The sequence below is a fragment of the Haliaeetus albicilla genome, chromosome 12 (assembly GCF_947461875.1).
Source record: "Haliaeetus albicilla chromosome 12, bHalAlb1.1, whole genome shotgun sequence".
NCBI classification, from domain to species: Eukaryota; Metazoa; Chordata; class Aves; order Accipitriformes; family Accipitridae; genus Haliaeetus; species Haliaeetus albicilla.
The window spans coordinates 31,144,528-31,158,322 of NC_091494.1; the positions used below are offsets into that span (position 1 = coordinate 31,144,528).

General features: G+C 51.9%; 1 protein-coding gene across 2 annotated transcripts; it reads left to right on the plus strand.

Moving 5' to 3' along the window:
* The first annotated feature begins 962 nt into the window (after positions 1–962).
* Positions 963–11,524, plus strand: PIRT (phosphoinositide interacting regulator of transient receptor potential channels). Of its 2 annotated transcripts, none has more exons than XM_069798873.1 (3): positions 963–1,389; positions 1,889–2,107; positions 8,086–11,524. In XM_069798873.1, exons 2-3 carry the CDS (start codon positions 2,105–2,107, stop codon positions 8,506–8,508), a joined length of 426 nt encoding a protein of 141 aa, XP_069654974.1. In that variant the 5' UTR covers positions 963–1,389; positions 1,889–2,104; the 3' UTR covers positions 8,509–11,524. The 2 variants fall into 2 exon arrangements, with proteins under 2 accessions (XP_069654974.1, XP_069654973.1); XM_069798872.1 differs by having other exon boundaries at positions 1,987–2,107.
* The last annotated feature ends 2,271 nt before the right edge of the window (positions 11,525–13,795 follow it).

Here is a 13,795-nt window from a genome sequence, read left to right on the forward strand (position 1 = left end):
AGGGACTCCAAATCCACTCAACTCTCCCAATTCCAGAGAATCTTTTCATCTCTTCAGGTGAACACTCCTGAACACTCCCAAAACCCCTGGCTCCTTTGGCTGCTGATTGCCAGATCAATGGGCAAGGAAGCTCACCCCGTTACCCCAGGGCTTGGCTGTTGTGCTCAGCTAACTCATCCACCTCCCATCAAGAGGTGAGGACAGACCACAGACTAGGATGCTGAGCTCATCCCACCTCTGCCCCTCTCTGCCTCTCTGCCCCTGCTCCAGCCTGTGAGCCAGCTGCCCCAGCTGCCCGTTACTGAAGAGCTCCATAACCTGTCCTATGTCCTCCTACAAATGGCCAGAGATCTACACAGAGCTGAGTTGAAGGACCTTATCTTGACAAACAGCTTCTGGTCTTCCTGCCTGAGCTTCCCGCACCTGGATGACCTGGTTTGTCCCCACCCTGACCCACAGTCCCTCTGGACCCTCCTCCTCCCCTTCCAGCCCCATGTGCTGCCCTCAGATGCTCTGCTCCCAGCCCACCACCCTTGTGGGCCATGCCCACCCCATCAGAGTTCCACAACTGTTTGCCCATCCCACCCCATCCCACCTCCTGGCCAGGTCCGTGGTGCAGCTTAGGTACTGTTACTTACTGCACCAAACCAACAAAGAGCCCTCGGGGATGCAGGCGGCCCCACTAATGCTGGAACCTGGCCCTGGGCGCCAGTAATGTCTGTGTCAGTCTGGATCCCTTCCCTGCAGCAAGTGGATTCACACTAATGTAAGAGGGTATTGAAGTTTGGCTCCAGGTTCGTGAAAGGAGGTAGTATGCCAGAACCACCTCCCTCTTCCATTCCCCTCCTTGTAATGGACTCAGGATGTTAATTAATAGCTAATTGCTGATATCTTGCATCCCTCTAATGTCTCACCGAGGAGCCTCAAAGCACTTTGCAGACACTGGCTATGATCCCCTGCTTTGAGAGTGCAGAAATTGCAGTCCAGAGATGTTTCAGAAACTTGCTGATGATTCAAGTCTGGATCAGCAACAGCTCCCAGTCCTGGATCCCTGCTCCAAGCACCGACCCACCCTGCCTCTCCTGCCATGCCGCTGGACTGCCTCCCAAACTGCGGCCTTTTAAAAAACCCTCCCAGGCAAGCTGCCTAGAAGTCAGCTTTGCAGGGGCCCAAGGCAGGGAAACAAAGAGTTAAACGATATACTGATAGGCTGGTGAGATCATCAGAGCTGGGATGCACTCCATTGTTTATTAGACTCAACAGAGCCCAGCAGACAACATCCAGAGGGATGTGGGGCTTGGGGTGAGCCTGGCTTAGGAGAGCGGGACCTTCTGCTGCAGCCTGTCCCACTGCCGGTGGGGTGGGCAGCCATCCCTCACCACTCACCACGTAAGTAGGATGGATTTCCATGGGTTTGGCTCTAGGGGTGGTGGAAAGGGAGATGGGAAACAGCATGGCAAGGCTGGGGGTCATCCTCTTGCTGGGACCCAAAAAGGGACTTGCAGATGTTCTTTGCTCAGCAAGACACTGAGCGTGCTGCCGGGACCGTCTAAACTCTGGGCGATGCTGGAAATTTGATCCCAAAGGATGCAGGCGGCTGGCCCCAACCCGGCTCCACTACACCAGCAAATGGGCACTGGCTCCATTTCAATTTACATGAGATCTGGTGGGGCTTGTAGGCAATGTGAAATCCCCTGACACGTTGCCTTATTTCTCCACCCCTGGTCTCAGAGCAGAGCTAGCCATTCTGCAGGGATGGCTGCCCACGTAGCCGCTGCCAGCCCCCTCCTCGTTCCGAGGTGAGCAGGGGCATGGGGACAGGAGGAGAGAGGATGGAGCTCCAGCACTCATGCCTGGCACCGACAAAACTCTCCCTGTCTTCTCCCAGAGCAAAGCCCACTCAGCCCAGCAGGATCCAGCCCTCTTGGGGCTGGCACACAGCAACAGAAAGCCGGATGCTCTGAGCCGCTCCTTTTGTGCCTGCAGGAGCCGGTGGCTGGGTTCCTCCACGGCGTGCTCAGGGGATGTTTAGTGCAACCGGCCGCCTCACCTCCCGCAGCGAGCCACTACACGCCGGTGACAGCCGTGACGACAGAAGCACAGCATGGTGAGTGAGCTCTCAGCACTCGGTCCCTCCCAGGGGGATTCCCTGCCCCGACACCCGCACAAGGAACAGGGTGCTGTCCCCTGTCAGCACCTCCCCATGTGCAAGTCCCCTGAGGCAGGCGTGCAGCTGCGGGGCTGCTCTTTGCAGGACAGCTGTTGGCAGGGCAGGTCCCCCACCTCCACCAGAAGGCAGCCCCCCAGTCCTCAGCTTACTCGGTTTCTTGGGGATCTCGGGCATGCTGGCTCACTGAATATACATCTCACTCCTATTCATTTTGAACCTGATTGATAGCCACTCTTGATTAAATCTGGCCAGCGCTAAGCGTCTAACAAGAAGTTTCTGCAAAGTGCATGCATGCACATGTCTGTCAGTGCAGCAGCCTCCTTTTCCACCCATCCCACGGTCACCCATGAGTCCTCTAGAGCAGCTAACCCCTTCTCCTGGCAAACATGGACCCAAGACTGTCATCTGGGGGGGTCCTGTACTGAGGTTAAACATCAGGACCAATTAAAGAGTCAGACTGAGACACCCCAGAGCAGCAGGAAAAGCCTCAGTTTTTCTCCATTCCCCAACATTAGTTTCCTTCCAGCTGGGACCCACCAGTGAGGACTTTGCTGCCCACCCATTGGGGTGGCAGGCAGGACACGTCTTCTGGCTGAAGGACAAACAAACACTTTGGGTCTTACCCCCAAGGCTTTGCAGAGCACCTGATGCTGCCGTTTGCCAGGGGACCATGCCAAGCCATCTGGAGGCCACGGGAAACCCCAGAGAGCCATGGCACAGTTGGGAGGGTCTGGGGGTCCTTTGCTGTGGAACAGCTTGTGGCTTTGGTGGGCAAGTATCTAGATCTCAGATGGCCAGATTGAGATCAGGTGGGGGAAGTGTGTGCTCATCTGTGTTCAGGTGACTTCCACCCAACTGCTCCGTAGCACTGGAGCTGCCATTCACCCAGTGGTGGTACTGGTGCCAGGCAGACCAGAGATCACTTGCTTTGTCTGCTTAGGGACAGCTTGCAGGGTTTGACCCCTCATGAAAAGCCTGGCCAGGCCTGGCACTTGATCCAGGCTGGTCTTTTTGCTTCTCCCCAGCATAAATCAGGGCAAGCCACATCCATGGAGTGCAGAGCTCGCTTTGTATTTTCCTCAAAACTTTCTTTTCCATGATGGTTGATTCCCGGAGGGATGCGGGGCTAGAGGTGAACCTGGCTTAGGAGAGAAGGAGCTTCTGCTGCTGCCTGTCCCACCCTGGTGGGGTGGGGAACTTTCTTCAGGGAAGCGGCTTGACAGCAGAGAAGGCGGCAAAATATATCCATATACTTGGCCTGGATTTCCAGCAACATTTGGTGGTTGGTTTGCAAAATCCTTAACTTTTCCTCCAGTGATTTGTGTGGTAAAACACAGGGCAGAGACCCCAAGTGCTGCAGCCCCTCCACACTACCCTGCGAACGGCAGCACCCCCACCGACACCCTGGGCTCTGCGCCTGGGGCTGGTCCATGCTCACCCACACCATCGGTGCTCCCATGGAATGGCACCCACTTAGTCCTAGGGCAAAGACCAGCTCCACTTCAGGATACTGAGAGGGGTCTTCATGAGGAAAAGCCGAATGGAGATAGACACCAATCCCTGAGGTGAGACTGTTTGAGCTGGGGAAGCTCCAGTGTCTCCAGCCATGCAAATTGGGAAGAAATGGCAGAAACTGTTTGCAGTGAGGACTTAAGAGGAGCATGTAAGAAGCTCCTGAAGAATCAGAGCTGTGTCCCCAAATAAGAAGGAGATGGCCAGGTTGAGGACTGGATTGGGAGAGTGAATCCAGCTATTGCATGGCCAGAGGACATAGACCTGTGCATAGGAGCAGAGCCTTCAGATCGGACTCTTGCCCCACTTCTAACACAGCTCTGGCCACATCTGCAGATTGTTTGCAGCATCCCAGGTCCTGGGCTGGGATGCCAGTCCTGAGAGCTGCTGCTGCTGGGGGCTGGCAGGTGAGGAACACCGTCTGCAGCCAGGATGGGCTGAGGGACCGAGGGTAGAGCCCTTGGGTGCTCTGCCCAGTCCAAAGCTCTCCCCTCAGCACCACCATGTAATGTCCCCAAGGTCCAGGAGGTATCCAAGTGTGTGCTGTGCTGCTTTGGCACTGGGGTCCCCAGCAACAGCAGCAAGGGGGCCCCAGTGGATCTCCCAGCTCAGAAACCAAATATCACCACACAAAACACTGGAAGAGCAAAGAGAGGAGAAATAGAATCACATGAGGCTTTTCCTTATGGAGGGGGAAAAGAAAGACCCCAGTGTTAGCTCCACCGCCAACAGCTGCCCAAGATTTCAGAGGCAGCGGCAGCACAGCACCAGACATGAAATCTGAGATGTGCTCTAGAGGCATTTTCAAGCCAGCAAACAGTCATCTGCTGATGCTTTCCTTACAACAATAATGATTTTAAAAAATTGGGAGAAATCTGATAGCATTATCCTGCCAGGCTGCTTAGTACAACCATCCCATCTTCAAATATGAGCATCTGTGATGAATTAGGGATGGAGCATGGGCAGAGCAGGAGCTGAAATCACATTAGCTCTCCCAAGAACTGCAGATAGATGCAGTGCTCGCAAACAAGCTCCTGGCCACTTGCAGGGAGTGAAATCCTTCACTAGCTAGCAGTGGGAAAAAGTGTGACCAAAAAAGCATGCTCTGCTGGGAAGTGCCAGAAAAGCAATCAGTGTCTGGGAATTGTGGTGAGAGGAGTGGTTATGCCAGAAAATAAATGGGGGGGGGGGGGGGGAATGCACTGTAGTGTAAATGCAAACCTGAAAGGAAGACAATGGTTTCTGCAGGAGCCTGACATTAATGCTCTGCAAAATGAAGAGGATGGTGCTTCACAGAGCTCAGAGTACTCCCAGATGCAGAGGCAGGGCAGCAGCACAAGCAAGCAGGCAAGCAGGGAGTGGGGTGCCTGAAAGATGAGGCAGGACAGACTGCATTAGACTACTGAGATACGAGATCTGGGCATCATTCCAGAGAAGAAAGCAAATTTCCAACCACAAAGCCAAATTAAAATTATACAGTGGCTTGATCATAAAACCTCTCCACAATGGATGTTACAAGAAAAAAACAAGAAATGCCACAGCTGCCTAGGATGACATTTCAGGAAGAGCCTTGCAAAAGATTTGAGCTAGAAGAGGGGGATCACAACCCAGCAACACTACGAGCAAGGCAGCTGGTGGACAGACTGCAAGCACCAGCCAGGCAAGAAGTTATCCAGGATCTGGACACATCTCTGCAAAACTGCAGCTGGTGGGTTTTTTTGGAGGACTGGGCTGAGTCCTGGGCAGGTTGTATAGATGGAAGCAGAGCAAAGGTTTTTGCCCATGCAGAGCCAGCCTCACTGTCTCCTCAGAAAACTGAACATTGCTGTCAGTATTTGTTTTTTGTCTCAGGAGCCTGTGGCTGCCTGGAGATACAACTTACAGGAGCGGTGAGGTGCACTGCATCACAGAAGCTGACAGCAGAGGAAGTTGTACCTGATCACCTGCGTATTTAACATGGCTGTAGCCATCAAAATAACATCTCATGGCAGCTCATGCCTCTCCAAAGCCAAGAGGTCAGCATGCACTGCTGCAATCAGTCCAGCTTGCGGAGATAAGATTACCAGCTCAAAAGGAAAAGAAACAGAAACCAGAGCTTGCTACTATGACCAACCTTACCTGCCTTGTCAAGTGCTTGATCATCCCTGATCAAGTGCTGTAGAAGATATATCAGTATCACAGAAATGTGTCCTGTCCTCTGCCCCTGTCTTTCCTGGTTCAACAGAGAGGCATGAAAGCTGAAGATAGGAGAGATGCAAATTGTGTCCATTGCTTTTGGCTTTCATTTTTTTCTTGTTGGTCCAAGTTTGACAAACCTGAGACATCACAAAATATGTCGATACCACCAGATCTGTATTTCTACAATAGTGTCTGTGTTGGGGGGACTAAACTGAAAAATTACATCTGTCTCTCTTCAGAATAAACCGCAAACCTTGGCAGGGGACAAAGGTGAAAGAATAAGGGAGGTGCTGACTGGCACCCAGCCATCAGCATCCCTAGATGGGCACTAGGCCCAGCATGGCCCAAATACGGGCAGGTTTCCTTTAGACAGTGCCTCTGGAGCTATGCCAGCTTTGCAGCCTCTGTGCAGCTGCACGTACAGGGTACATGGTCTCACATTGATCAGCAGCAACGGGAAAAGAGCTGGAGCCACTGGGCTTCATGCTCATCTCATCTGCACCTTGTTGCTGCTCGCTGCAGCCACAGACCTTCCTGTGGCACACTCAGGGTGCAAATCCAGCCCGGTATCACCCATGATGTGCACCTTCTGGTGAGCCATCCCATGGGCCAGCAGTGGGTCTGGGTGCAGCCAGGGCTGAACTGAGCAAACATGCAGCCTGTGGTGCCATATGTGCCAAATGAGGGCCAAAGCAGGGTTTTAAATTAACTGCTCTGGACCAAAGCCCACTTAGGCTCAAAGCTCGCATGGTGCTTAGGAAGAGCTGTGCTCGACAGTGGAGCGGACACAGAGCCCTGGTGGCACTGCCCATCCATCTGAGCACCACTGGGGTCTTGTGCCCAGGCCAGGGTGGATGTGCTTTAAGCTTGACTTCTGTCCTGCATGGGGGAGACCTAAGCAACAGGTTTGAGCCTGGCAGCAATCATCAGTGGCTCTACTTTGTGGTGTTGGCAGAAGGGCAATGCGGGGTCCTGGGCCGCTCCAGGCTGGCACCACTGTTGTACTCCTACTGCAGAGCATTCCCATGCCTTGAGGGTGGGGACAGACTGAAGGACCAGCAGAGGACAGGTCAGTCCCAGCCCTCCCGACACGACTGAGCCCCTGGGAGAAAACCTGGCAGCTCAGGCAGGAGTTTGCTTTGCAAAAATATCTGTTTCCTGGGGGTGAAGCATCCATGTCCCTGGCCTCTCCCACCCTCCTCAACCCTGGTACCTGCACCAGTTCATCTCTGCTGGGCTTCCCACCAGGAGGGCAGACCGTGCATCAGGAGCACTCCCCGATCCAGCCTCCCGCTCTTGTCTCCTCAGCAGAGCCCTGAGGAAATAGTGGTTAACATAATGCTTGGCCCTTCCCATTTACCATAATGGTTTCTCCGTGCTAAAGGCACTTTGTTTCTGGGAAAATGTATTTCCTCCTTGAGTTGGTGAAAAAATAATGTGCCAAAAAGCCACACAGCTGACCCAGCCATCACAAGGTAGAGCATTTCAGTGTGCTTCTGCTGCGGAGCTCAAGAGCCCTTCGGCAGCAGCCTACCCCAGCTTACAGATGGAGAAATATTTCCTGTGTGAGGAGCATTTCCCCATCTCCCATCTGTGCATTTAGATAGCAAACGAGAAGCTCCTGTACTGCAGCTACTACAAGGGTGACACATCTGGGCTGGACGTGGCAGTGGGGAACATATGGCCTCAGGGGCTTGAAGGAAGAGCTCAGCCCATGCGAGGGTGCTTTTTGCTCTCCTACTGAGCAAACCTGACACGGCACACCTGTGCCTCACTTTCCCCACCTGCAAGAGGGAGACGTGGCCATGCCACAAGGTGCTGAGGTGTGATTTGGGATCTGGGAGGGAAAGCGGGTCTGGGGATACAGCCACCATCACCAGCCCTGCTTGCAGCACCTTCCTACTCCCCTGAAAGTAGCCAAGAGCCCTGGGAGGCTCAGGGTAGTGGGTTCTAATGGGCATCTAGTCATCCCATTGTGAATCTCTGTCCATGGGTAGGCAGTGGGACTCCATAGACATCCTCAATCCAGCCTACCTGCAGGACCCCATTGCCTATTCCTACATTTCATTGCTCTCATAGGTGTGATGCTCTTCTCACCCTGCAGTGACCCACAAAGTCTTCTCCACCTTCATTTGACTTGGCACTGATTAATGACCAAATGGGAAGCACCCAATCCATCCTCCATCACTAGCCCTGCTCTGCTCTTTCTCTTTTGTCCATCTCAGGTCTCCTCCTCAGAACCCGTCACCATGGAAATTCCTCCCAAGAGCCCTGATGAGAGTGAGAAGTCTCCTCAGTCCAAGGAGATGTTGGCCAGTAACACGGCCAGCACCCTCTGCATCAGCTCCCGGAGCGAGTCTGTTTGGACCAGCGCATCCAGAAGCAAGTGGGACATATACCACAAGCCCGTCATTGTTGTGTCTGTCGGAGCAGCCGTCTTCCTCTTCGGGATGGTCATCACCAGCCTGTCTTGCATCCAAACCAAGAACAAAAATGTTTACAAAATGTGTGGCCCAGCTTTCTTGTCCTTGGGACTGATGCTCTTCGTTTGTGGCCTTGTCTGGATCCCCATCATCCGGAAGAAGCAGAAGCAGAGACAGAAGTCACAGTTTCTGCAGACCCTCAAGTCCTTCTTCTTTAACCGCTGAGGTCAGCCCAGGACTTTCCTGGGAAGGCTTCCCTCACCTCTACCCACCTGTGTTGGTTAGCCAAAAAAGAAACATGTTCTTGTACTCTCCTAGAAGATTGCATCCCAGTAAGTCTGTTCCCTACAGGTGAAACGCACTGTAGCAGTCTCCAGTGTGAAAACGAACTTTGTATTTCATCCAAGTAAGCCCAGAAGAAAAGAGAGCAGGATTTTGCAGCTGAGCCCAGCAAGGCAGGTCCGTGCTCTCTGCATCGCCCTCCTGTCCAATGAGCAACCCAATGCCACATATCGGGAGAAGCAAAGCTCCTAAGTAACCTGGCTCCACCCAGTAGCTTCTGCAAGATACATCAGCAGAGAGGAGCCAACCAACTACAGACTGTGAGTAAAGCCTGGTGTGAACACTGCTGACTGCAAACTGCAGTTCAGATGGAGAAACTGGGAGGCCAGAGATGGTTCATCCAGCGTTAGTGGAGAGAAGCAGGACAATGTAGTTCCAGACCACTTTCTATTAGAGGAGGCCACGAGAACAGGCAACATATATCACAAAAGCTTAGGAGGACCAGACATGATGACTATGGCCAGGACTTTCCTATCATTGATCTATTACAACAGCTGGCTGAGACATGGCCGCAAATTGGAGCTCACTCCTTGCTCAGCGTGTAATGTTCACAAGTTTTATTTATTGCTCCAAAGGGTCAAGGCAAGGAGCAGCATTACAAGCACTTTTTGCTTCCTCTGTCAGAGGGTGTTTAATAAAGGCTATTCCTCCAGACCTACGGGGCAAAGTTGCTTTGCAGCATCTGTCCATTTGCACTGATGTTGTCTGCCAGAGTCACCCATAAACCCTAACTGTAAGCCTATTCATGCAACCAGGATCGGACCACAGGCAAGAGAGACAAGTTCGTTGTCCCTACCACTCTATTTCTGCCTTTAATAAATGTGTGCCCTGAGGCAATTCACCAAGGAAAGCACGGATCCTTTCCGCATGGTTTTTGCTTTAATTTTATATTTTCAGCAGGCCTGATTTACTTTAAAAGACAAATTTGAAATGCAAATTATCAGTCTGAAGAACTGGTCTCAGTCTGGACAGCGAGATCTGAGTTGATATAAATAGGCCCATAATGTCCAGCTCCCAGTTCTGGGTTCAGGTGCTGTTTTTTCAGAAGCGCTGATCCAGTCTGGATCCCACAGCAGCCCATCGTCAGTCGGGTGAGACACCCCAGCACAGCAAGCACTGGATCAAAGGCCCTGACACCCGCTGCGGGGTGAGGATGTGGTCGGTGCTGATCAGAAGCAGAGGAGGAACACAGAAGACGAGGCCCCTCCAAGCTCCTCTTTGTAGTCTGCACCTCCGCAGCTTTTCCAAATGTCGTGGGAGGCAGAGAGGCTGGCAGGGGGTGCACTGAGAGAATTTGCAATGTGTTTGCTCTTTGATTTCAGACAGACAGGGTGTAATAACATCCTCCAACCGCTGATGAGAGGCAGCTCATGTAAGCCCTCAGCTTTCTTTAACCCAGTATCCCACATCTACCAACAGCTCCCAAGGAACTCTGGAGAAAAGCACAAGGAACAGGGCATGCAGACAATAGCTCTTCTCCTGGTTAATGTCCACCTCCCAGCTAACAGCAGTTCATAGCCAAAGCAGAGGTTGCTCCAGACCACTGTTTAACAGCCACCGATACAGCCAATATGCTCACCTCCTCCTGTTCTGCCCACTTTTTCAAATCAGCTGGTACTTTCAGTCTCTGCAACATCCTGGAGCCACAATTCTGTCAAGTTCTCTAATTTGCCAGATGCACTGGAAGCTCTGCATCACATCAGGAGACACGGCAAAAGCAGAGGGTAACAGATCCTGCTGCTCCGGGCCAGCGGGCACCCAGCAGGTCAGTTGAAAGGAAGATGTGTTCGCTGTAGTCAAGGATCATGAAGCTGTAGCTCTGGGAACTGTGCTCAGGGCCAAGAGTTGATTCCCTGTTGGGAAATATTTAGCCTCCTCTTGGCCATCTCTCACGGAACCCCATTATTTCTGAAACTGTTGCCACATCAGGATTTTTGCCTGCAAATATAGTCCAAGGTGCCCATGGGCCAAAGCATTCAAGTGGAAGCATTTGTGCTACCACAATCTTGCTAACACAATTAACCAGGGAGCTCAGGCTCACCTTGACACTGCTGCCAGGCTCCCACCAGTATGTGACCAAGGTTGGCCAGTGACATGCAGCTGGAGATCCCCTCCACTAGGGTTGGGAGAGTTTGAGGAGACAGCTCCCAGCCTGGCAGCTGACACAGCTGGATTATGAGTATTCAAGCAACACAGGTCCCTTTGTCCCAGGCTCAATCTGGCCCTGAATTTTGTTTCCTGGGTGGTGCAGACATGTGTGTCCCCAGCCAGCCAGTGCCAGGTTTGTGAATGGGGTGTAGAAGTTGTATGATCTGGCACTGGACCCAGTAAAACTCCATTTGTTCCTCAGCCATTCATCATGCCATGCAATGCTGTGCTTGTTTTTGCAATCCTGACCTGGCACTAGGCAGCAATCTCTATTGATTTAGCTCCAACGGCCACAGGACACTCACCCAAAACTCCTGCTTGGGAGGCAGCTGCAGTCAGAAGAGCAGACAAACATCAGGACTCATGAGGGGGAAGTCACAGGGCAATGTGAAGAGCATCACCAGGTCCTGGCTGGCTGCAGCCTGCAGATCTGGTCGCAGACGGGAGTCCTAAAGCTGCACAGTCTGGAGGAGGCACCTGGAAATGGTCCCTGCTGCAAGCAGCTCTGCTGCAGCAAAAGACTGCTCAGCCTGGGCTAGCTGTCCAAAGGGGTACAACAGGAGGACTAGAAGAACCAAATGTCCTGGAGAGAGGGAGCAGGCATCCTGCTCTCCATGTCTCACGACCAAGGATAAGGAGATGGTCAGTGAAATGTTAATATGATAGGAAGTCACTAATACCAAGAATCTAATAGGATTCCAGACTGGTTGTTCATAACAAGAATATTAAGTTTAATTAAAGCAAAAATTTCCTAAGGGACTTTCATGTTGCTGCTCTGGTGTCATGTCTGTTGTCTTGTGCCTGCCGGTAGAGAGGGGAGGCTGCATTATAAGGTGTTTGGGACAGATGACGGTGCGGCATCCAGGGGCCACGGTGCAGGGAGGCTCATTCAGGGCATTGAGAGGAGGAAAAGTGGGGCTGCTGCTGCAGGTTTGTTTGGGTGCTAGCCATGTGCCCTGGGTGAGGGTCTCAGGTCTGCAGATGTGCTCAGTGGACACCTCTGTTGAGGTGTGAGGAGCATGTGGGTGGCACAGGAAAGTGCCTGGCAAGGAGATGGAGCCTGCCCAGGTGAGGCTAAAGGCAATAGCCCAGGGATCAGCAAAGCTTGCTGAGAAGAGGACATTTATCAGGGGGATCTTACCATTTGCTGCCCAAATTTGTAGAAGGACAGTGAGGTAAAGGGAGAGAAGGGTTAACTGAAGAGAAAGCTGTATTAACAGCTTGAAGATCAACATGCAGATGGAAGTCCAGCAACAGAGTGGGAACTCTCCACTTTGTTGCACAGGGTATAAATGCCTGATTGCTGCCAGGAAGTTGGGTGGACTTTGCATTTGTGCATGCAATGCAAAGACCTCCCAGCACAGGGAAATGCATCATTCTCTTGAAGTGAGAAAGGCTGAGCTGGACCAAGTTAGGGAAACAGAGATGCAGGGTATCTTGGAGGCTGTTCCAAAGAGTTTCATTAGGAGCTGACATAAAATGCATGCCCCTACTGTGGCCCAGCAAAACCCCACAGGACTGCCAAAAAGTGAAATCCTGCCTCTGTGCTGTGGGACCAGTGAACTTCTACGACCTGCTGATGTGGGAGGCTACAGAGGCAGGGGATATCCGTGGGTTCAAAATGAGTTTATGGACAACAGATCAAAAGAAAGACTGCAGAAGCAAGAGAGAGGGATGTGCCATCTAACTTCTGTAACATAACAGTGGTGGATGCTGGAGAAGTCCATGGGGAGCAGATGGCAGAAAGGACTGGGCTCACATGCTGTCTCCTCCTGCCACTGCTGGAGTCAGCACGTGGCTAGAGGGACCTTTGATCTGATCATGGGGCAGTTAATGTCCTTGGGTCATTCCCATGCACCCACCAAGCACTGTTTGACTGCTCCCCAATATTCCTATCTAATCCCACTGAAGCCTGTTTGAATCCCAGCGTGATGCTTTGGATCAGACCAAAGAAAACCATGTTTTAAGAAAGTATCAGGTTATCCAGCAAACATAATTATGTCCAGCTCCACTAAAGCAAGCTTTGATGCCATCTGCCAGCTTCCCCTGTTCTATAAAAAGAACAGGAAATCCATTACAAAATTCATTATCTCTGCAGAGCAGTTCAAAGAGGAAATGTTTCTCCTGCATCTCAAAGGTCATCCTCCCCAGCAAACCTGCTGAGCAGGCTCTGCTACTGGATGACGCCCTGCTACAGGGCGTCTACAACAGATTCTTCATTCCTGGGCTTTAACAAAAGTTAAACCTGGCCAAAGATACTGCACACCCATGTTGTATACCTCTCTCCAAGGATGTTAAATTGTGTTTTATCTCACTTCGCATTAACTGTATTCATCCTTGGTGTAATCTGCAGATTCCTTCAGCTGCTGCTGGGAATTGCACTAACACTAACCCCCTCCTCTGGGGTATAAATGATTTAACTGTGGAAGGAAGCAGGTGACCACTGGTGTCTGTAAGTGCACATATCTATTCCCCTGAGAACTTCCACCAGTCCTTCCTGGAAACACAGCCAAGGGCTCATGGGGCCACGGGGGCTGATACCGGAGTTCCTGCTGGGATGTCAGCTTCATGCCTGCATCTGGATATTAGCTGGGCTGCCAGTTCAGCGTGCACCCTGAAATGCTGCTGGTGCTTCCTTGCGCTGTAAGGAGCAGACGACAACCCATCGGGATCAACTTCAATAGCCCATCCCTCACTCAAAGCCAGCAGCAGCCTTTCCCTGTCCTTAATGAGCAGTAATGAGAGTAATAACTTTCAGAGGACTCTCAATGCTTGCAGTGAGTTTGAAACCCTACAAAAAAACTCCAAACCTTCCTATTTTCACACTAGATGTTAGGCACATGGAAATTATCGAATGAGCTCGGATTTACACCGTGGCACCACTGAGAAGGGCTCAGGAAAGCTGCAAGAGGCAGATGTGAGCAAACAAGCCCCAGCTTTGCCCCTTAATCTTACTAAGGGAGGAGAGGGAATGCTGAATTGGGGCTTTTGCCCAAACTATGTCAGAGATGGTAATTCTGGT